Genomic DNA, 24,702 nt, shown 5'->3' with positions numbered 1-24,702 from the left:
CATATAACACTGATTCACCTTAGACACAGTTAAACATGACACTTGTAAGTATGTGTATATATTTACTTGGTGCTAGTTCCTAATATCCATGATTCTCACAATGAGTAACAAATTTAAAATAGTTCCTTATACAACACTTCCTCATATCTTTTAGATAATCAGTGCACTGACAGTCATTGTGGCATTTCTTTAATTTCTAAACAATACTGGAAATTAAGATGCCAACTTACCTTAAGTCTAATAAAATTTATTAGTTTAATGTATCCATAAAAGTCAAGTCCTAAAGGGGGAAAAAAGAAATAATTCACCTATTTTAACATAATATGAGTTTTGTTTAATTGACAGGGTCTATGAAGGCTTCTGTAATTAAATAATAAAATATTTCTGACTTCTAAACTACTACTTACAGTATTTGAATTTTTAATTGAGAATTAGAAATAGTATATAATTTTGATACTTCTGAAATTTTATTTGAGAAACAGCCATAGGTGACAAATCTTTAAGTGTTGTTCTTGTATTTCTAAAAAATAGAAAATTAATTTTTAGAATTCTACTCCTCATTTATCAGAATACAAATCTGGAAAATTAGGTCCTAGATTTTCCCTAGTATGTGGCAGTTGATATCAGACTTGGAAGTTTCTAAATCCTAATTTTTATGGTGCCTATCAAATTATAATTTCGCAAGGACATGTGAAGTTAAATGATGCAAATTTAAAAAGTAAAGCTTGTTATCCGGTTCTCCTATCTTTCCAGAAATGAAGCAGCATTTAAAACAATGGAAAGCAATAACATGTCCAACCAATTGATTATTATTTGTCACGAGAAATGTTGTTATGAGGAAGCATTAATAGCATACAAAATTATATCTGAAGTATGATTCCAATTCAGTTTCAAAATGCAACATTAAAAAAGGAAGAAAGTGATGATAACACCAAGGTCCAGGGTTCAATCCCTGTACCCGCCAACTGCCCCCCACAAAAAAAAGGGAAGAGAAAAATGAAGCTGTCATTTATGTATTACAAAAGTAGTTGCAGTTGATTTATGATTTACAAACTTGTTATATCACAGGATTATCTGAGACCTAAAAATCTAATATTTTCTCTTCTTCAACAATGTCCCTTCTAGTTGTTAATAAACACAGGGACCAAAAAACCAATTCTGTATTTAGTTAACTTTAGTGGAATGGTATAGCTCTTCTATATCCACTTAAAGTGGAAGATTTTAATAGTAGGGTAAGTATGTTTCAATGCAAGTTTCAATAGAAATATCAGCTAAATATTTACCATATTACCTTTAATTCATCCTTCTTTTTTCCCTACTCTCTACCAAACTTCCTATAAAACTCAATCTTGTAGGCCTTGAAGTTCATGTTATGCTTTGACTTGATTCATAATCACCTACCTCCTTTTCCAAAGTCCACCTCTACCCTTGCTTTCCCTAATTCTAATATGATAAAAATGCAATCATCTGCCATGTTTTTTTTCTTTTTAGTTGTGAAGCCAATATAAGCTTAACTACAGTGAATCTTGTCTAGAAGAGTGACGTACTATTAATCTTCCTTCAAATGCCACGTTAAAAAAACTTCATTCCCGTTAGATAAATTTTTGTTATATGTTTCACTATATTGGACTTGTATAGAAAAAAGTGTCTGGAAAATTACAAAATTTGAATTTAAACTTCACAAATAAAATTGTCTTTATTCTAAAATACTCACCATGTTTATGGACCATGCTATCAATACTAAATTGATGCTCAGACTGACAGTGTGAAAATGTTTCTTCAGCAGACGTGAATAACCTGAAAAATCAAGCAATAGCTTCATGGAATAGTCCCCTATAAATTCTAAACGTTGATTTCACGTTAAATATACACCTTTTTTTTTCACTGTGCTGGTTTCTACTTGTGTGTCAAATTAAGAAAAACAAAGACACTCGTAGATGAAAGGAATGGAACCCTGTGCTTCTAAAGGGAATTAAACTTGTACTTCTAAGTCCCATTTTACACCTAAAACAAATTAACTCCCTTTTAAATGTCAAAGTTAATTTATTTGCTTAACAGCATTAAACTTATTAAGACTTTTTAAAATTTTTATTTTGCTTCTCCATATACATTGTACTTGATTTTCATTCCCCTTTACCTGTTCTTCTCCACCCCCTCCCCACTGTCCCACCCCCACATCATATCTGTTCCCTTGACTTAAATAGTACAAGGAATTTTTGTGGTTATTCTGTTCAAAAGACTTCTAAGAAAGTTTCTGTTGATAGATTCTATTTCTCTCAAGTCATGAAAATTCCCTATTTGAGATTATTCTCTCCTCTGTCAACTCTGCTTTCAGATGCTTTGAATTTATACAGCTCAAACTGCTTTTAAAATTAAAGCATATAATGTAGTTTTATAGTTGGTACATTCCCAAAATGCCATATTTCAAAAGAGATCTCGCGGTGTTCTCAAAGAACTTGCATTACAGACACTGTGAGGACTAAGCCTCTTTGTATGTGACCTGCAAAACTGAAGGACAACATGTAAAATAGGAATACACAGCAGAGAAACTGCATACCTCATCTATATTCCTAGCACATGTGCAGCAGTTAACTTTCAACAAATGTTTGCCAAGATAGGTTATTTGCAGTATTTATGGAGCCTGTCACAAGCACTGCACCCTGATGCTCAATTAATGTCTATGACAACTGGAGTTTATGCAGACATTCGACCTACCCAATGAGGCTATACATGAGAACACTAATGAGAGCACCATGCCCAGATATATGGGACGCTAGAAAATGTTCACTGAAGTAACACTGCCCAGAACCAACCAAGCCTCTTTCATGCCCACTTGTCCAGGAAAGCAGCCAAAGTCTAAGCTTCTTGAGACTGAGGCAGAATTTTAAGAGGAAAGAACATGAGTTTGAGAATAAGACAAGTTACTGATATTGCAATCTCTTTTCCCCTAAGTGAAAAAGGTCTCAATTCCTTCCTCTCCAACAGGTGGGGAGCCCCTACTTAAGAAAGGTGAACTAAGAGACTATTTAAATGGCTCAGATAGAAATGTTACAGCTGAGAAGCTCTGTACTGGTCAAAGAATCACAGAATGATAAAACTGGAACGGTCCTTGGGTATTATCTAGTTCAGTGTGGCTCCCACACTAGTTAGAATCACCTCAGATAGTGTCCTTATAAAAATAGAAGATTCCTAGACTCCAGTCTTCATTTACAAGGACTGAGATGCAGAGTTCAGCATCTGTGTTTATTTTTTAAGTGTCTCAGGTGACAAGGGTGCACAACTAGATTTGGGAACCACAGATCCAGTCCAAAACAGTCTCATTTCACACAAGGGGAAACAAGCCTGAAGACAAGTTATGTAACCTGGCTTTCCAGTTCATGGCTCCTCCCTCTATACCACTGTGGGTCTTCCTTCTCAACAAGTCCTCACCCCCTACCACTGGTTCAAGAATTCGAGGACAGGACACTCTAGTTCAGCTCCTGACCAGTCGTTCCTGGGCAGACCACACGGATCCCACGCGGCCCGGGCACCCTAGGGCTCGGGCCGAGCGCTGAGATGGACGAACCTGTCACAGAACAGGCAGGGAGTCTGCTGCTTGTCGTGGGGGAGATCAGCATCGTCCTCATCCTCCCAGGCGGCCTCGTCACCGCTGTCCGACAGTTCTGGCAGGTCCTCCTCATTCTCCACAGCGCCCCGGCCGCCTAACACACACACAACGGTCAGATCTGCCTGGGACACCAGTGCGACCAGGAGCCCGAGAAGCAGGGTGGGGAGGAGGCTCTCTCTCCCTGGGTGAGCACTTCCCCGGCCCCTCACCCGCAGCCCTCACCCAGGACCTCCACCCTCCCTGCAAGGCCCCACGCCCGGGCCGCGTCCCGGGGGGAGTCGGGGAAGGGGAGTGGCTTTCGTCGGCCCCACAGCGGCGCGGCCTGGGGCCGACCGAACCGGTGCTGAGGGGTAAGGGTACCCACCGGTAGCACCCGACGCTAACGAGCACATGGCCGTGGCGCCCCGGGAATCCGGCGTGCCTGGGGGCGGGGATCCGGCTAGGCAGCGCGCGCGCGCGCAGCCACCGCCCGCCTCTCCGGGTCAAGCCCCGGGAACGAGCACGCACGCGCGCGGCAGGGACCGAGCTGCGGACCTTCGCGGACTCTTGGAAACCGGCGAGCGCGCGCTGGCTCGCGAGCTCTTCCGGCCTCGAGGTTGGTCACGTGAGGCGACGGGTGGGGCCAGAGCTTGGCCTCCGCCCTCCCGCTGCAGGGTTGACGCGGTGCGCGCCGAGCAAGCGCTGTAATGAGGGCTGAGTGTCGAAGGCTTGGTCGTGAGTTTTGTCTCCTCCGGCTGCAGCAGGCCTTGGCGGGAGGTTCCGGCTTGCGGGCCTCAGCCCAGAGGTGGAGACGCCGCAGCGGTTTTGCTGTCTGCATCGAGTTCTCAGTGCGTCCCTTGTTCCCGGGATGAGTGGTTAGTGGAGGGGCGGTCAGCCCGCGGCGCCCTCTGGTGGCGGAGGCGGCCTAACGCAGGCGAGGGCCTGGAGGGCTCGACTGTGATCGCTGGGCTCTCTGATTCCTGGGGCTGCAACTGGGGAGAGGAAACTAAGTGCATGAGCCCTTGTGGGTGCACTGTGGAGATCAAATGGGGGCCAAAACCAAAAAAAGGATTTTTAATCTTTGAAGTGGTTAAGTGAGAGCATGGAGTAGAGCCATCCTACTGGGTTTGAATCCTACTTATGTCACTTTGTAACTACAGATGCTCCTCGACTTACTATGGAGTTATACCCGGGTAAACCTACGGTAAGTCAAAATGCAGTTAATGCACCTAACCTACCGAACATCATAGTTTAGCCTATCATATACCTTAAACATGCTCAGAACATTACAGTAGCCTACAGTTGGGCATAGTCATCTAACACAAAGCCTATTTTATAACAAATTGTTGAATATCTCATGTAAATTATTGAATATTGTGCTGAAAGTGAAAAACATAACGGTTGAACTGCTGTGCTGGGGGCAGCAAAATGATTTGAGTGATTCAGTCCATTTTTACAGGGACTAGTTTGCCAAGTACATTTCAAGCTTCAGTGGACACTGGAGGATTAAGTCAAAAAATCATAAGTTGAACCAACCATCTGTACAGAATATTAAGCCAGTTATCTGACTTCCCTCTGCCTCAGTTTCCTCAGCTACAACACGGGGAAAATGACCGCACTAACCCTCAGGGCTACAGTAAGGATAAAATGAGTTAATACATATAAAGTGCTTAGACATAAGTATTAACTTTATCTTAAATGGGAAGCAGTTTAACTGTTTGATTTAAGCAAGGGAGTGATTCTGTCAGATGTGTTTAGAAAGTAACAATCTGGCCACAGCATGGAGAACACAAGCATACCTGTGTCTCATACCACCTTTCTTCCTTTCCTTCTTTCTACTCAAATCATAGAATTCTTTCCTAGGTGGGAGTAGGCAGCAGTAATGTCAGTAGGTAATGTCCCAAGCTGTAGTCGCAGAGGCTTGCACTATGCTTGGCACGTTTATCTAATTAAATTGACTACCATGGCCTACTAGGCCCTGAATAAACCGGACTTTCCAGTTCAACTCAACCCTTCACCCTGGGTCCTACTCTCAAGCTTTTTATTTGCTGCTAATCACTGAATGTTCTATAAATGGGCAGGTCCTCCTCTTGGTCTCAACAAGAAAGGGTTCCTCAGACCAACATTTCTAAAACAGGTTCCACTGTTATTCCAGGAGAATTCTGCTAGTTTCTTTCTTAGCACCAACCATTTACTTACTTGATTTTTTCTTTCTTTTTTTTGGTCTTATTGTAGGGTAAGAAAGCGCCATGTCTCTACTTTCATTTCTCTGGCACATAATACAAGGCCCATAGTAGATTTTCAGTACATTTACCAAACACACACACACACACACACACACACACACACACACACACACCCCCACCCACCCACCCACCCACCCACCCACACACACACACACACACCCCTCAACTGGTTAGAGCATGGTGTTACAACACCAAAGTCAAGAGCGCACACACACACACACACACTGGTTAGAGCGTGGTGTTACAAGACCAAAGTCAAGAGTTCAGACACACACACACACACACACACACACCCAAATGGATCAGACTGGTCCGGGTTATAATCCTGACTACTTCCTACCTTCATGTCTTCAGCTTTGGAACTTTGGGCAAGATACTTAACCAGAGTGAGCCTCAGTTTCCCCATCTAAGATATGAAGATAATGATAGTATCACTTTATAAGGATGATTTGGAGGGTTAAATTACAGATAACACATGTAAAAACTGGCACTTAGCAAGCACTTGATAAATATTAGCTGCTATTATGTCACCTCATTGGCCAAAATGATGCACTAATACTTGAACATTTTCAAATAAATTAAGAGGTATTTATGTTTATTACTCCATTTAATTCTTCCTATGAGCTTAGTTATATAATTTTTATTATATATTATAAAGAAGTAGTAAAGGCACAATGTTCACTTACACAATTACATGTAGTTAATTAGCACTTGGGTAAACAATTTTAGAACAGAGCTCATATCTGCATGGTACAGAAGGTTTATGCTGCAGTTGTAACTGCAGACAAGTGTTTCAAGGCTGGCCTCCTAACCAGTGGCATCAAAACCATCAGGGAAAGTTTAAACAAAAGATGACTACAGATTCCTGTGCCCATACCCCAAAAATTCTGATTCAGAAGGTTTGAGATAAGACCTATGAATCTCTGGGTAATCTGTCTATAACAAAACTCTGAACCACTGGTGAAGAGCAAAGTCATGTCTCAAGGGGATCTGGGTGGCTGAGAACAGTCAAACAGCAAAGTAAAAACATGCTGCCTTTTTTTGGATCCTGAGATTACCAATTTGGAGACGGGGTAAAGTTTATGACAAAAAGCATTTCTCTAGTGTGGTCATGGCTTGAGAGAGCCATTGGCTTTCCCCAGATCGTGGATGGCCTTGTTATCCAGAAGTTCCATCTTCTTGTCACTTGATTGCACTGCGTTGTTCAGCATTGCTCTAACCACAGTCACCACAGGCACAGAGTACCCACTGGCCCAAGATTCTGGTAAGGAGCCAAAGAATTTTCTAAACAACCACTCAGCTGGGCGAGATTCTTGCCTGTCACATAACAGAACTCTAAAGAGAAAAAGAAAAGCAGAGGAAAAGGTGGTAAACTGCATTCAGAACATAGTGGGTGTTATGGACCGAACTGTGTCCCCTCAAAATGCATATGGTGAAGCCCTAACTCCCAATGTGACTGTATTGGGAGACAGGGTCTTTAGGGAGGTAATTAAGATTAAATGAGGCCTTACAGATGGGATAGGATTAATTTGATAGGATTGGTGTTCTTATAAGAAGAAAACATATCAGAGATCTCTGACTCTCTCTGAACACACACAGAATAAAGACTATCTGCCAGCCAGGAAGAGAGGCCTCACCAGACACCAACTCTGACAGCACCTTGATCTAGGACTTCCAACTTCCACACTTTGAGAAAATAAACTTCTGTTGATTAAGCCACCCAGTCTATGGTATTCTGTTATGGCAGCCTGAGCAGACTAATACAGTGGGTATAAACTTTTATTTGGCACATGAAGAGGATTTTTAAAAAGAAGGCAGCAAATGCTACCCAGGAAGTTTTGGACTATTCTGAAGTTGGCACCACCATCAATCCTTTCTTTTAAAGCCAACGGGTGAGTCCTTCAGAAAAGCAATCTACCTCCAGCCACCTTCTTTCATATCTTAGGTATCTTAGCTGTCAATCTCTGCAAATGAAAAACTAGCTTATAGGGATTAACCAACAGTGGTGTACTTTCAGGCAGTATAAATACTTACCCAGGCCTAAATACAGAGTAACGATCAAATTTTAATTCTTCAACCCCGGCTTCTACCTCTCCCTGTTAAGGAAAAACACATTTTCAGTATTTCATCAAAACCCAACCCACTTATGAAAAGCTTAAGAGAGAATAATTTGGGGTTTTGAAGATAATCTGCTTCTGCTGGTCTCAATACTCATAAATAGCCTTATCTAGAATTTCAGATTCCAAAGAATCTGGGAAGTTAAGGAAGAGATCATTTAATCCTGATATCTAGTAGAGAGTCAAAAAAGACCTCCTGAATGAGTAAATGGCTGCATACTCAGTCCTCTCATTTTATCAAGATCCAGAGAGGGTAAATAATATGTTAGCTCAACCATAAGAAAATATCCTCCCTTTATCCAGAATTAATGCTGCAGGCTATTAGATATCAATCTTTTTTGGTTTACAGGTAGTTCCAGTGGGCCAGAAAACCCACAGATCCTCTCTATTACTCACTTCTTAACAAAGCCCACAAGATTTCAAGAGGCAGTGAGATTACATGTAAATGATGCTTTAAATTGATTTGTTAAATCGTAAATTTTCATACCTGGCATCTCTGTAAACAGAAATGCCAGAAAAGTGCAGGCCCAGGCACCTCTGAAGACCCTGTGAGTGGACAGTCACATGCGGCTTGGCTCCTCGCCCTTAGCTGGCTTATACCACGCATTTGGCACTTTACCTGTCATGTCATATAATCTTAGGTCACTATTTTTAAATATTTTTTTCTTTTTTTATCAGTGTTTTTTAGTATATACACAGAGCTCTGCAACCTTCACCACAATCTTAAGTTTAAAACATTTCATCACCCCAAAAAGAAATTCCACACCATTAACAGTCACTTCCCATTCCCTCCTCGCCAGGCCCTGGTCAACCACTAATCTACTTCCCATCTCTATAGATTTGCCTGTTCTGGACATTTCATATAAACGGAATCATACAATTTGTCGCCTTTTGTGACTGGCCTCTCTCACTTCGTATAATGTTTTCAAGGTTCATCCACGCTGCAGCACATATCATTCCTTTTTACAGCTGAATGCATATCCCTCTGTATGCATATGCCACATTCTATTCACCCATTCACCAGCTGATGGACAGACATATGGGTTGTTTCCACTCTTTGGCCATTATGAATAATGCTGCTATGAACATTCATATGCAACTTTTTATGTGGACATGTTTCTTAGCTTTTTATAGAGATGTGTTTTGTCTCTATTAGTGTGCATACAAGAGTTGACATAACAGGCTGAGCCTGCTATCCTTAGAAAGGCCTGCTTACAAGAATGGCCCTTGGCTTGTGCCTGGGGACTTGGATTTTGGGAGTGTTCCCCCTTAACTGATAAGGGTAGTTTACTGTGCCTAAACTGTTTGTACAAACAATGTGGTTTATGCTGAACACCTGCTTTTCTTCTGGAGGTTTGTAGTTTTTGCTAGGCTGAGAGTGCCTATGTAACTGACTCCCACAAAAACCCTGGATTCCTGGGCTCAGTTTTTCTGGTAGGCAACACTCATTGCTGGAAAAATTAAGCACATCCTGTGCAAACTCCACTGGGAGAGGCCTCATGGAAGCCTATTCCTACTTTCCTCCAGAATCCACCCCTGCAACTTTTCCCTTTGCTGATTTTGCTTTATCTCCTTTTGTTGTAAGAAATCACAGCTGTTAGTATGACTACATGCTGAGTCCTGTGTGACCTTATAGCAAATTACCAAACTTGGGTTTGTCTTTGGGGATCTCCAATACTACCAGATTATAAACTGCTGGAGGTCAAGGGCCATACCCAATAATGAAATATCACATACTCTGGAAAGTCGTATCTTCTCCCATTGAACAGATGAGGAAACTGAAGCTGATAGACACCAAGAACAGAGAACATGAGGCCAGTCCGGTGCTCTGGATGCCACACCCCAACCCCTTTCCCCACAGCACCGGCAGAGTGCCCCCAAAAGTATGTGATTGATCCAGGCCCCCCCAGCTCGCCCACAATGAATGCAGTTTGAAATTTCATTGAGTAGAATAAGTATCCCTAAAGAATAAAGGAGTTTCTAAAGTGGGTGGGAGGGGGGAGTTCACACACAAGGAGGCTGAGAAATAAGTAAAACATACTGCAGATATTGCACACAGTAGCTGAAGGATGATTCAGAAAAGATCATCTTTCTTATTTCTAGAAGCAAGTATATTAGCATCATTCTGGTTGGACCATTTGGTTGTCATTTCTGTCCTTTCAACTAAGCGAATTCATAATCCCATGCTGCAGGTAATACAGGTCAACTTCACTGAATATAGAGGTCTCTTTCCATTTTATTGGCATTACTAATATTTGCTGGGTCTCTGTCATGGCCCAAGAGCTGTGCTGGGTCCCTCAGCATGTACTCATATTAATGACAAAAGCTAGTCATTACAAAATGGCTAGGATCACAGGCCCTGGAATCAGACTGCCTGGGTTCAAGTCACAGCCCTGCCACCTACCAGCTAGTGACCTTAATATCACAGTACCTCAGTTTCCAAACAAATGCACATAAAAGCCCTCAGAACACTGCCTGGTTCAAGTAATGTTAGCTTTTTTTTTTTTTAATCTGATTGAATCATTATTATAACCCAGTAAGTAGATAACCTTTATCTTTAAAGAGGAAAAAATATATTTTTTCTTTCTTAAAAGGGATAAATGTTTATTTTCTTACCAATGAGAGCAAAACTCCTACTTGATAACCTTTCTCAGAACCCACATGTGTAAGTATGTATTTTGAAAAACAGATTTCTTTTCCTCTTAAAGATTGCTCTAAACTTTAACAATGAAACTGAAATTTTTTCATTTTTGCTCCAACTTGCTTGGTGGCTCACTGACCACCATCTGGTTCAAAATACTATTTTAGGATAGGAGAGAGATGGCTCAGCTGTAAGCCATGTGAAAAAGATCTGGAAATTTTCATTATCACAAGCTGATCATGAGCAAACAAAATGATAAAGATGTTTACTATATTTATTTATAACTCATTTGAAAAAATAAAACAACATAGTGTCCAGGGTATGAAAAGTAGTGGTTCCACTGCAATTTAACCTCACTGTACAGTTCACTTTTAGCAAAGTGACCAGAGTGATGAAGGGGCTAGAAATAGGAACAAAGAATGGTGCAAGGACTTAAAGGTACATGCCTGAAGAAAATACAATTAAGGCAGCTGTAATCTCCAAATATCTTAAAGAACACAATGCAAAAGAAGGACTAGGTTTGTTTTTGTTATCATAAACGGAAGAACTCTTAACAATTAGCATTTATATAGCAATAGATTTCATCTCAAGGTGAGGACTTTTGAACAAGTGGATTTGACCAAAAATAGAAAGGGCTGGCAAATGAGATGAAACTCCCTAATGGTGGAAGTATTTAAGCAGAAGTTAGATCAACTTCTGTGAATGGATTTCACACTGGAAAGGTCTTTGGCCGAATGACCTCTAAGGCCCTGCTTCTTAAACTGCAGGTACTTGGGGCATGTCAGGAGGCATGCAAAGACAAAGCCATGGCCTACCTTCCAGCAGCACTGATTTAACTTGAAGGTAAGTAAATGGAAACTTTTTCTTATTAAAATAAACAAGAATATGTATAGTACTAAGAACAGTAAAATGTGCATGATTTTTTTTAAAGATAAAACACAAGACTTTTTAAAAAGCTGGGCTTGTAACTAGCAGACTGCTCCAGGCTAGATGTCCCCAAATCTCCAGAGAAGTAAAAGCTCCTTCCTCCTAGTCATTAGAGAAACTGAGGGAAAAGTTTAAGAACCACTGCCTCCAAGTCTTTTCCAATGCTAAGACGGAAGAGAAAAGTTTAAGAACCACTGCCTCCAAGTCTCTTCCAATGCTAATATGCCATGCTGACAATCAAGGCCAGAGCTGCCACATCTCATTACATTGATTACTGGATAATTAATAGGGGGAAGACACTGGAAATTATCTTTCAAATCACTCCTGTTTACTAAATATACTCCTGCAAAAACAGCCCCTGTAGTTATGAAAAACGCATAAAATAATGCATTTAATCCTTTTTTGTATTATATAGTATTTTGTGTTATTTAGTACTGCCAATTAGCCAGGTTCTCCAAAGTGTATAAAAGACAGAAACATCCACAAACCTTAACTCGAAGATATAAAAAATTGCTTGACTTATCAGCTCCTATAGTGGACAGCAAGTTGAAATGTTTGCACCCTCCAGCTTTTGCCAGCTCTGCAGACTTCAGCACATAATCCCGGTCAACACGAACAAATCCCTCCTGAGGGGGAAAAGGATGTGAGTTATTTCCAAAAAGCTGCGAGTTCATCTTAAAGATCACAACTCAGCCAGGATGACAGGCTGGGAGGCCTGGGAGGAATGGGGATCTAAATAAAATGCATCCAAACAATATGTGAAAGTCAGGCTTAGACCCTGGGAAAGGCTCCAAGTATGGTCTTCCAGATAGAATACCAGATTTAGCGGCAAGGCCAAACAGCAACGAAAAAACAAGGACGATGACACTGAAACACAGACACCAAATGACTCCACAAGGAGCAAAGGGAATAAGGACAGGATGGGAAGCTGCTTTTTAGTTACACATTTCATTGTCTTTTAATAACTTTACAATCCTCTCTGTTTTCTCTATGCCAGCTCTAACACAGGAGGGTCTCAACGTGTGCCTGAGGATACTCACTAGACACTATGAGAACAAAGTCTGTAAGTCTATTTAATTTCCAATGTCTGTGTATGCTTTACAACATACCTTACATATTAGTAAAGAATGCATCCTCAAAGTTGTTTTCCTGACAGGTCAATAATGAAAAATGTTTGGAGCCCCCTGGTCTAGACTCAATCCAGAGAGGGTAGTGGCTGGGTCATTCTTCTTAATTCACATCTCAGCATCACTGCATGCCCAGCACATGGAAGGTACTCCAAAAAAATGTGGATGATGAATGAAAGTCCAATGAAAGCAGAGAAAATATAAATCCAGTCAGAAAAAAAACAGAACTAAGTGGCCATAAAAAGAGGAAGGGAGAGGATGATGCAAACAATATAACGTAGACTTATTTCCAGGGCCTAACTGAAGGACATGTGTCTTTACCCCGAATTTCATGTAATGACAGCATCCTGGGACCACCATAAATTCTGGCATCCTCAAACTCAAGACAGCTGGAGAGAAGTCTAAAGTGAACTGAAGCTGAACTTCATAGGTAATTACAATTATATAATGGTGGTCTTATAGTGGAGGAGATTCCAAATTTGAAGATTGGATTACTGCCTCGATGATTTTTTTTTTAATTAAAAATTTGCTCTGCGGTAGTTACCGATTCTAAATGTTTTATTTGGCATGGAGATGTGTATATTTCACAGAATGTTAGAGGGGACTTTAGGATATATCATGTCCAATCCCCTCATTACGTAGTGGGAAACAAAGTCCAGTGGTCAGGAGAACAGCCAGCTGGGAAGTGAGTGCTGACAGTGGACTGCAGAGTCTTGACTCTTGAGCAGTGCTCTTTCCACTGTACCCATCTTCCTTTTTATCCCTCACTCTCTCTGGCTGATGAAAATGACCAATTCGTAATTATGTTTGGCAGAATAATGAACCCTCAAAGATGTCCATGTCCTAATCCCCTACCTGTGAATATGTTATATCACACGGCAAAGGAGAATTAAGGTTGCCAATGGAATTAAGGGTCCTAGTCAGCAATGTTAAAATAGAGAGATTATTCTGGATTATCCAGGTGGGCCCCATGTAATCACAAGGGTTCTGAAAAGTGAAAGAGGGAAACAGAAGAAGAGGTTAGAGTTATGCAATGTAAAATGGGCTTGAGCCCGCTCCCCGCACTGCTGGCCTTGAAGATGAAGGAAGGCAACCATGAGCCAAGGAATGGGAACAGCCTCTAGAAGGTCGGAAAGGTAAGGAAATGGACTTTCCCCTAGATCCTCCGCAAGGGAAGGCCTATCAACACTGATTTTATCTCAGTGAAACCCATGTTGAACTTCTAACCTAGAGAACAATAAGATAATTTGTGTTATTTTAAGCCATTAAGTTTGAGCTCATTTGCTATAGCAGCAATATGAAACTAATGCAGAATTTAATTTTAAAACAATAGGCTCGGGCCGGCTCATGGCTCACTTGGGGGAGTGTGGTGCTGATAACACCAAGGCCACGGGTTCGGATCCCATATAGGGATGGCTAGTTAGTTCACTTGAGAGAGCGTGATGCTGACAACACCAAGTCAAGGGTTAAGATCCCCTTACCAGTCATCTTATACAGGGAATTAAAAATTAAAAATAAATAAATAAATAAAACAATAGGCCCAAGCACATTTTTTTAACTTTGTATTGAAGTATATCATAAAATAAAAGTACACATAATTTTAAGTATAAACCTTGATGAACTTTCGTAAACTGAACATCCTCTGCAACTGGCTCCCAGATCAAGAAGTAGAACATTACCATTACCCTAAAAGCCTCCCTCATTTTCCTTTCTCATCACTCACAAGTACATTTTTTAACTATATCCACTACCTACAGGCAGTGCTATTTTTCTGACTTACTTCAGGTAATATAAACTTATCTCTTTACCCATGAATCATCACTATCTCCTTTTGTGTTAAGTACTGTGACACTCAATCCTAAACAAGTGACTTGCTGACCTGTCCTACAAACTGATTCAAATTCATGTTGTTCCTTTTTAAAATCAGTGTGAAACAAACATATTTTAGTACTCAGCACATCCTGAGAGAGAGGTGATTCTCCTCAGAGCCATTCTCCAAACTGAGATTTTAGATGTGCTGAACATGTGCCAAGAAAAACAACCCGAAGCTACATGGAAAATTTCTAGAACAATGAATTTCTCTTCCACATCTATTTCTTCCCTTCACTCCAACTCACCAGAACTCTAGTTTTAATAACAGGTTTGTTACAATAAAATTACACAGTTGACTAGTGAAATAAATTCCACTTTTTGTTGTTGTTTTAGCACGATTGCTTGGAAGGATTATTATAGTTGTCTTTGTTAAAATGCTTTTTCTTTCATCAGCTTCTTTAAAAATAAGGGAAAGATTCAGCCAATCACAGGTCTCTAGACCGACGCTGTCTCTCTTGCTTAATCCAAAGCCAGTAAGGGATAATTTGATTAAACTGAGACCCTAATTTATTTGGCTTTAGTTCTGGATCAACCTCTCCTTAATAGAGTGCTGTCATCTCCAATTGTTTGATGAAAATTAAAGTGACATAAATACCATAGGACTTTTTCAATCTGATTAGTCAGCTAAGGCACATCAATACCACCCCAGCCATCAGACGCTGGCGTCCTTCCTTTCACCCGCCTGGCTAACAACTGACAGCCGCTCCTTGAAAGACGAGCACCCACGCTGCCACAGAGACTGCCACACTCGGCCCATCAGCCCTGCTCAATGGGCCCTGTTGACAAGGTGCCCATACCTTTCTCCATTACTGTTTTCTGGACAAAGCTAAATATTGTTTTATTAGCAATCAATGGCTATTAATCCAAAATGATTTCACAAATCCTCTGAGCCCTCAAGCTGATTATAAATACGCATTTTTCCAAGCCCACTAAGTTTTGAATTTCCCTTCCCTCACCCTGATGGCCTTTTAGCTGGTGAATGAAACTCAAAAGCAAAAGAGTCAATGGCTTTCAAAGACTTAGAAATCAAATGTAAGCGTGGCTCCTGATGACTGCCTAGGAGATATCAGCACATACCAATTTTCTTTGGAGTCAGGAAGATTCCATTTATAGATGGAAGGAGCTATCTTTAAAATCTTATTACTAACACCCTTTCTTGTTCTCTAATAGCTCAAATAAAACAAAAGTAGAAAAACAAACAAAAACAAGCTACTCCATATCCCAGAATCAAAATTTGGAAAAGCCAGTTTCTCTAACCATGAACAAGAGAAAAAGACAGACATCTCTTCCAAGAATATTAAGTCTATTATGTTATCATGCCTTTAGGACTCCTTAGGTGGTATATCCTACTCTGATCTAGAAATCAGAGTTCCTTCTAGAAACAGTAGCTAATTAAGAAAGATCCCACTATAAATTTCCTTTCCCAGCACCCACTGGAAAAAATTAACATGAGGTGCTACATCTCAGCAGATATCCTCTATAGGTTCCACAAACATTAAGGGAAACAAATTCTTCAATTACTCTTATTTTCCGTCTTACTAAAATCCAAAGCTACTAAGTATTTCTTCTAAACTTCTTTACCAATGCCTGAAAACTAGGAACAACACTGTGGCTTACAAACAACTCCTCCTAACAAGGTATTTCAATGCTGACTGATAAGACAAGCCAGCATGCCAGACTGACTCAAGGTCACAAGGTCCTTTTCTGAGATGGGAGTATCTATCATGCTGTAAATTGTCCCACTTAGCCATATTTCTGCTTCACGTTCTTTCTCCTTCACTCCCTTTTCAATCTGACCCTATAAATTAGACCAGAAAACAGAGATGCTCACAAACAGCAAACGGTAAATTGTGAGGCCCCATTTGATTGTGTTCTGGAGGGCATCTCTATATTTGATGTACAATAGTGGGAAACAGATGTTGGTTAGAGAAAGACTTTCAGATAGAAAAATAAAATCAAACAGATACTGAGGATTCCTGAGTTAATTTCTCTATGCTCAAAAATTTTTTCCATTTGGGGCATTCTTTCCTCTGTGTTTCAAAGTGAAAGAAGTTTGCAGTTGGAAAGGGGTTTAGTAGTCATCTCACTCTCAACACAAAGAGGCGGTGGCCCACAGAAGCTAACTGACGTACTCAAGTTTCCATAGCTACTTGGTATCCAAACATGGCCTGTGATCTGGGTCCCTGAATCCTCTAGGATCTTGCCACTTCACAAGCCCCCTCCTAGACATCAAATAAAACAACAGAGATTAGAATGGGGTGGGCATACTTTTCCTGAAAAGGATCAGACAGTAATATTTTCAGCTTTGCAGTCCTCTGTTGCAACTACACAGTTCCACCACTACAGCACAAAAGCAGCCATGGATAATACATAAAGTAGAGAGCATGGCTGCATTCCAATAAAACTTTCTTCATAAATACTAAAACTTGAATTTCTTATATTTTCACACGGTATAACATAGTATTCTTTTGAATTTTTTAACCATTTAAAAATGTAAAAATGTATTTAGTTCGTGGACTATACAAAAATAGGTGGTAGGCTGTATTTGGCTCACAGGCTGTAGTATGCAAACCCCTGGATTAGAAGAGTATATCGTTAGAATCAGAAGCCAATCTAATGATGCCTAATAAATGTTAAAACGGCTACATTAATCACATTAATGACATCCATTCAACAGAATCCAAGAACTTGGACTGCTAGAGTCTAACAGGTGAAGAGACAAATGAAGAGGTGAAACCACATCAAACCACCTCAAACTCACTAACCAAATCCTTCTCTTAATACAAAGAGGAAATGCACTATTCCCAATGGCATCTTTAGTTCTTGCTCTCCATTCAAGGCCAATGTAGATCTGGTTTTCAAAGGGTGTTTCAACCTTCACTAGCACAGTTACTCATGAAAGCAAGGTGAAAACCATGTAGGTCTATAGTACCTGAAAAACCAGCAGGTGAGGAGAACTAATACATCCTAATGCCTCCTAAAAGCAGGTCCAACAAGAAGAGCAGGGTTGGCTGCATTATGATCTCCCAAACAGCCTGCTAAAAACTTAGACGCTAAGCTTTCAACCTCAGAGATTCTGATCCAGTAGATCTGGATTAGGGCCAAATGAGAGAGCCACTGCATTGACTAGACAACTATGACCTGTGAATGTGAAAAAGAAGATTAGCATCTAACCAGCTACTGCTAAAGGAAATGGTTTTCCAAATAGCTGAAGAAAGCTAACAGACCTATCCTTAGCACCCAGCACCAGTATCAACAGAAATTTAGGTAGACTGAATTTTATGAATCGAATTTTATGCCCCTACTCCAAAAACATATGTTTAATTCCTAACCCCCAGTACCTCAGAATGTGATCTTATTTGGAGGTAGGATTGTTTCAGATGTAATTAATTAGAATGAGGTCATAGTAGGGTAGATCCTAACAGAGAATAACTAATGTCATTATAAAAAGGGGAAATGTGGACACAGACACACACCAACAGGGAACACACCATGTGAAAAGACACAGAGAGAAGGCAGCCATCTACAAACCTGCAAGGCAAGGAGAGAGCCCTGAAACAGATCCTCCCCTCACAGCACTCAGAAGGAACCAACCCCGCAACCCCATCAACACATTGACCTCAGATTTCTGGCCTCGAGAACTGTGAGACAACAAATTTGTTGTTTAAGCCACGCAGGTTATGGTAATTTGTTAGGATAGCCCTAGCAAACTTATACACTGAACATCATAGGTAAATAAGATGGCTACTCAGAGGATTTCAACACTTAGACAGAAACCCTGAATTTCTTGAAGTTTCTCTACTGGAAACACAAATTGCTAAGGCAAAATGTGAGGTGTTCCAGCTACAAAGCAGCTACTGAATGACACGAGGTTTGTCACCAGCTCTGTAATACACATCTAATGACCACCTGGTGAACTCTTTTCTACAAAGAGGACTGCTGACCCAGAACACCAGCTGGAATGCATTTGGAAATCCACAACTTCTTCAAACAATTATTGTTACCTAGCCACTTGTGAACTGTCAACTCTTTTAAACAGCCTAAAGTTATCACATCCTCCAAACTTTATACTGCATGCAATCCAAATCATTTTCACACACACCCACACCCACACCCACACACACAAAAACAACCCAAAGGCCTTTTCTGGAAGAAGTGTCAGCTTACTTTCTACCACTATCCTCTTAAACCATTTAGGTCCTAACTCATTTCTGAGACTATTTAGTTTATTAGTCTTCTCCCTTGCTTATTGATTTCTTTTATCTTTTCAAACTGATTTTAAAGAAGAAAAGATGAGTAGCCTGAGAGGTAGAGAATGAACCCCATTTAAAAAATATATTCTGGATAGTGAAGACACCTAAATCCTCTGATTAAAATTGCATTACACGATTTGAATGCAATAAAACAATTTACTTTTCCCTGATGTGCTCTATAATGAGATCTGCCTTACGTCATGAAAATCAACTGCTCTATGCCCAATGCAGTGTTTTGTTTTGCTGAGTCACCACTGAAATCAGGTTGGCTCTTGAGACAGTGAGACCTTCAGTGTACTGGAACAAAAGTTTTCCAATGCTTTTGGAGGACACACGGCTTGTGACTTTGGAACTGCCCTACCTGCAGATCAGGAACATGCTCCTTTGTAGGAGAGATAATGTGCCAATTCCTGGGAAAGTCAAACTTCTATATTATCCACAGTTTCTAGCACAGAGCTCAAAACCTGGCTGTATTCCACAAGTGGACATGTAGAACTGCAGAAGATATGGAAATACGTCTTGACTAAAAGCATAAATAGAATTATTATTTGGATCACCAGGGGGCCCACATAAATACATCTGAGTCTAACTACTTGGTTGGTATAAGCCAATATGATCTCCTAATGTTTCAGATGCATGGGTCTGGTTTGTAAACCTATGTTAAGTCCCCATGGCAGAATCATGATCCTGCATATTTTAATAGACATATTCCACTCCAGCAAGTAAATTCTGCCAGAAGGATGAACTATAGTCAAGGTATAAATTAAATAAGATGTATTAACATTTGCCCAGGATCTACGTTGTAAACTGACTTCTAGACAAGGGCTGACTCAATTTAGAACATCATTAAAAAGAAAATAAAATGTGTGTTACAACACTTTTGCATCAGCAAAGGCTGAATCATCAGTGGGGATGAATCATCGCTGAAGGCTGAATCATCACTGGAGGCTGTTGAATCGTGTCTCTGTGTTCTGATGTTCTATCTCAGAAGTTAAAGCTTCGCGTGATAATAGGTTGAAGCAAATCAAGAGAGAGAATGCTTCAAGTTTAGAACATTTATTAAGGGGGAAAAAAGCTTACTACTAACAGCATGAGCCAATTACATTTACTCAGACGTCAGGATTTGCATTAGTCAGGGGATGTAGTGATAGCAATATTTGCAATAGGCAAGATCACATAAATATTAATGATGTCTCCTGCACTTGAGTCTGAATTCAAGGATTATTTTGAAGGAAAGATGAACTTACCAGTACTATTCAAAGTACAGCAAAGGTTGGGGCAGAATATGGAATCTTAAACATTGAGCTTATTTACAGTTAAGCACTGCAACAGACACAAAGAAAAGAACGAGCAAGAAAGGACATAACCAGCAAAAAGGAGAAGGGTATATTCCTTCCTTACCGCCCCAGCTTTTTTTCTGGTGGTACCCAGGCAACAGAATCCAACATCATGACCTTGAAAGGCAGAAGCGTAGTCTTCCAACTTTTCAAAGTCCACCACTTCTTGATTCTAGACAAGGGCAAAGTTGTATATAACTTCATGTTGTTTAAAAAACAGACAAAAAACCTCTCTAGTTTTAAAGAATAAATTACAGAACATTCCTGAAGGGTGTGCCCACTTAATACCAAATTTCGTAAATTCATTTTCTCTCACCAAAAAGAAATTAATCTGAATTGAAAATCAACAATGCAAGGGCCGGCCCGTGGCTCACTTGGGAGAGCGTGGTGCTGACAACACCAAATCAAGGGTTAAGATCCCCTTACCGGTCACCTTTTAAAAAAAAGAAAAAGAAGAAGAAAATCAACAATGCACATATACAACCAGGTACATGTAACTGGACTAGGAATGATCCAGATTTCTAAAGTCAGGTTCAATTATGTATTTTCTCTGGAAAAATAAAAGACCTGGCTGTAGCATGCTAAGATGGAGACCACTGAGGCATAATGTGTGGGCAGGGGATGGACGGTGTTTGGAATCTTAAAGAACAAGGTTCAGATATTGGGCCTGCTACTTACTAGGCATATTAACTATGTCCAAGTTAATTGATCACATGCCTCAGTTCTTTTCAGTTGTAAAATGCAGATGTTCTTTCCTTCAGTCCAACCCATGAACAAACTGCATTAGAATCAGCCAGGGCAGGCACAATACTTCTGAATCAGAATGTGCACTTTTAACAAGCACCCACGGTAATTCTCAAGCACAGTGAAATTTAAGAACCCCTATTTAACCTTTTAAGTTTGCTATAAGACTTAAGTTTGAGAAGTTCCCATCATAAAAGAGTTCAAATAAAATGCTGACTTCCTTCCCTACCATCGACTCTTTCAAAAGAATTTTTCTGGCACTATATACGACACTAAAGAAAAATAGATTTTGCACAAAGTGCCTGGTCAAAAGATGTCCAACCAAAAGTCGACACTCAAAGCATTGATCTCAATTTCAGTTTCTAATGACCAGGAGTACCTGAAATGGCCCATGAAACTAGACTATAAAGATCACATATATACCTGCCTAACCCTGAGCCTTTCTGTTTTAAGCAGTCAAGTCCTAATGAACCAAAGACATTTGCAAAATGACCCAAGCATGAACCTGTGGGAATCAATAACATTTACTCTGAAACAACTTATTATTTGGAATCTTCCTCCTATGAAAACTGTGGGGCCAAATTCTGTAGTTGTGGTGTCTCGGGATCACACTATACAGTTTAATTTGCTTCAACTCATAGATAACTCAATTTAAATGAACAATAGAATCTCCAGGAAACTCAGTCTTCAGATACTTTGAGGGTTATTCACTATATGGAAATCTGGTGTATCCTCTGAAAGTGTAACCACAAAAGCCTAGTAAGTCAGACAGGACGCCTCCTTGGCCTAGTGAATAACCCCACCTTTCACTGCATAGACACTTCCCACTCTGCAGAGCATTTTCAGCTTCAATTACAACATTAGTGCAAAACGAGCAAGTAGACAAAATAAGCACTGAATGAGAAAACCACCAAGGTCACAGGACGTCTCTAGAAGCCAGGTTGTATGACTTTGAAAACTGCTCTTGGGTCTCGCCAGCCCCTATTACAACCCAGGCCCTGCTTTATAGTATTCCAGATGGAGAGAAGGGCTGTGTTCCACCCGACCTGCGCCCACAATCCAGGAGTCCGGTCAAACTTTGATCACCTCTAGCCGCCTCCACCTCTGGCAGGGCTCAGCATTTAAGCATGAAATACGCCCGCCTCGCAGAATCACTGGGGGGTACATTTTTGAGTCCCAGCTAAAATACCCACCACATTTTTATAAGCTTCCCCGCCGAAGGTGAGCTTCCTCCGGCCAATGAGCGTGACTTTGGAAAAGAGGCTCTGTTCCAACATTTCTTTCAAGAGTGCTCTGCCGGTTTCCCCACTGGCGCCCAAAATAAAGACGGATTTATTCTGCATCCTGAAGTCTTCCCGAAGCTTCGGCAGCGCCTCTGTCATGGCCATGCTGGGAAAATAACACCAAGTACTGCTCTTAGGGTACGAAGGGACCGCCCGTCCTTACCCCCGGGGACAAGAGCTGTTTATCTGTTCAGGAAGAAGATATTGTTACTTTCCGCAGTCCGGGCCCGGGGGGGGGGGGGGGGGGGGGGGGGGGGGGGGAAGCGCTGAGTCACTCCGGGGCGTGGCGCCTCGGCCGTCCCCCGCACCTGAGCCATCAGACAGACACAACAGAAGGGGCTCGAGCTGGAGGGTGCGCCCACGTGCCACAAACTCCTGGCACCACGGGCCCTCTTTCCCCACAGTATTCCTCGCCCGGGCAGGAGCGCAGGGACCCAGCTCTGTCTCCTGCACGGAGGAGTAACCTGGGGCCGCGCCCCGGCCCCGCGTCCTCACGCCGCAACAGGAGCAGGGCAGCCACCAGGGCAGCCGCCGCCGCGCTCAGCACCGCGGGCCCGGGCATCCGGGAAGCCCTCGTTCCCTGCAGCTGCCCCCGACCGGCCGGCCCGAGGTGGGTGGGGATGGGGGGGTCGGTGATGGCCAAGTCCGCGCCTAGTCGCCGTGGTCTTCCGGGTGACTTCGCCGAGCCGCTGCCGCGCCCCGCCCACAGGGGCGGGGTACAGGGAAGGGCGCGCGGGGCCTCCCAGCCGCGGGGAAGGTGGGCCTCAGAGCACGTGCGGGGCGCCCGGCTAGGGGTAAACCTCCGGACGTCTTTCTGAATGTCAGGGCTCTCTGGGACCTTCTCCCAGGCCTTCTTTCTCACCACCTGGGCTTCTCTCACCGAGATCCTAGCCAATAGACATCCCAGACTTGACTTTTGTTGGTATCCCGGACTGTAATTTCAATTGCGTGATTTCAACTGTGTATTGGACGTCTACAAATTCACCACGTCTACAACTTAAGTCTCCTCACCCAACATCCCTAAGCAAAAATAAACCAAACCCATTCCTTGCCTCTCTTGGACACACACCCCACACATGTCCCCTCTCAGGTCAGAAATCAGGCTATCCCTTTTGACTCCTTTCTCCTGTCCTTTCTACATATCAGATTTATCACCAAGTCCTGCCATCCTGTCTGCCTTCCAAATATTTCTCTCATGTAATGCAAACTCTCACCATATCTCATCAGGATAACTGGTCTCCCTGCCCAGCTCCTAGCCCACTTTTGTCTCCTAGATGGTTGAGCCAGTGTGACTTTCCACACCTGATTATGCCCCATAACCCAGATCAGTGGGCTCTAACTTAACTACGAGAGTGCTTCCAAAAGTTGGTGGAAAAATAGAATTAGAAGGTAACGCAAATACTTCCATGAACTTTCTGAAGACCTCTCTTATCTACACTGAGCCTGTCCTGGATCTTGGAAGTCCTGGACAGGGGTTAGACAGGAATCTGAACGATAGAATTAAAGGGTGTTGTGAACATTGGCCATTCCTTCCAGTCTAGAAGCCAAATGAAGCATACATTCTTGTATCTCCTAGGGGGAGTTATTCTATGGAGGCTCGACCTAGGCTCAGCAAATCAGATGCTCTCACATAGGTTTTTCACTTTGGGGAGAGTAATAAAAAGATGCAGTGAAAGCCTGCCGCAGACTTCGGCTGGGTGGGGCAAGAGTATAGAATGATTGCATCCTAGGGTCCACCAGTGATCTGATGGTATGATCTTGTCTACCTCCCTTTATTCCTGCCTGTTTTCAGAGCCTGTTCTGAATACTTCCTGTTTTCTTCCAATAAATCAATTTTCTGCTTAAGCCAACCAGATCTATTCTGTTGCTTGCAGTCAAAAACCTTGACTGATAGAAGAGCAGAGTGGATCATCTCTTCCTGGCCTGTCACAGTGCTTGGACTCTCTCCTTTGAGTTCCTAAAGTTTTTCTTCTAAATTGCAACATAAAACCTTGTCAGCTATTGCTGTCTTAGGAATTAATTTATCAAATCTGTCGTAGAGACTATTAATTGTAGCCTTGTGTCCATTTTTTCCTTCTTTCTTTTTGCTTTAAAAATGTGGCATAATTAATATACAATACAATGCACAGACCCTAAATGTTCAGTTTCATGATTTTAGAAAACTCTACATAAACCTAGGTAACCACCACCAAAAACAATATATAGAATATGTCTATCATCCGAAAAATTGTGCCTTCATTCCTCTTTTCTTGGCAATCCCTCCCCACCCCAGAGGCAACCACTGTCAGATCACTATCATCATAGATTAGTTTTGCCTGTTCTAGAACTTCATTTAAAGGGAATCACACAACATGCACTCTTTCATGTCTCAGTTTTTTTGCTTAACATCTGTTTTTAATATTTATCCTTATGTTTTTAGGGCTGCATCGTGACTTCTGTGGGCCCTAAGCACTTTAAGGGCTCCTTCTTTCATTAAAAAAATCTCCCACTGGGTTTGTTATTTTCCACCTGTGACTGTGCTGTGTTCAGATGTTCTGTCCATGGTCACTAGCCAAAAATATATATGTGT

General features: G+C 41.5%; 2 protein-coding genes across 5 annotated transcripts in view; both read right to left on the bottom strand.

Annotated features, from left to right (window-relative positions):
• PRMT3 (protein arginine methyltransferase 3) overlaps positions 1-4,187 on the bottom strand; it is a 136,801-nt gene extending 132,614 nt beyond the window's left edge. For 2 of the 4 annotated variants that reach the window (XM_063093687.1, XM_063093688.1), the window contains exons 1-4: positions 3,972-4,187; positions 3,566-3,701; positions 1,715-1,797; positions 231-280 (exon numbers count right to left, since the gene is read on the bottom strand). In XM_063093687.1, the coding sequence (XP_062949757.1) occupies positions 231-280; positions 1,715-1,797; positions 3,566-3,701; positions 3,972-3,999 (297 nt within the window). In that variant the 5' untranslated portion in view covers positions 4,000-4,187. The remainder of the gene's footprint in view (positions 1-230; positions 281-1,714; positions 1,798-3,565; positions 3,702-3,971) is intronic. The other 2 variants (XM_063093689.1, XM_063093690.1) reach the window with 1 other exon arrangement.
• Positions 4,188-6,398: 2,211 nt separating this feature from the next.
• HTATIP2 (HIV-1 Tat interactive protein 2) lies at positions 6,399-22,816 on the bottom strand. The gene is made up of 6 exons (XM_063094123.1): positions 22,598-22,816; positions 22,044-22,239; positions 20,171-20,278; positions 12,006-12,143; positions 7,867-7,928; positions 6,399-7,167 (listed from the first exon to the last, which is right to left on the bottom strand). Exons 1-6 carry the CDS (start codon positions 22,693-22,695, stop codon positions 6,942-6,944), a joined length of 828 nt encoding a protein of 275 aa, XP_062950193.1. The 5' UTR covers positions 22,696-22,816; the 3' UTR covers positions 6,399-6,941.
• Positions 22,817-24,702: the final 1,886 nt, after the last annotated feature.

The sequence above is a fragment of the Cynocephalus volans genome, chromosome 4 (genome assembly GCF_027409185.1).
Source record: "Cynocephalus volans isolate mCynVol1 chromosome 4, mCynVol1.pri, whole genome shotgun sequence".
Lineage (NCBI taxonomy): Eukaryota > Metazoa > Chordata > Mammalia > Dermoptera > Cynocephalidae > Cynocephalus > Cynocephalus volans.
The sequence above is the reverse complement of the archived record's forward strand: the minus strand, read 5'-3'. Positions and strand labels throughout refer to the sequence as shown.

Bases quoted from the DNA above. Each gene is read 5' to 3' on its own strand.
- HTATIP2 (XM_063094123.1), bottom strand. From the start codon at position 22,695: ATGCCCGGGCCCGCGGTGCTGAGCGCGGCGGCGGCTGCCCTGGTGGCT. The intron at 22,240-22,597 runs GTTACTCCTCCG...TTATTTTCCCAG, and splicing joins GGGCCGGGGCGCGGCCCCAG to CATGGCCATGACAGAGGCGC. The intron at 7,168-7,866 runs GTAAGTATTTAT...TTTTCTCTTTAG, and splicing joins TACTCTGTATTTAGGCCTGG to AGTTCTGTTATGTGACAGGC.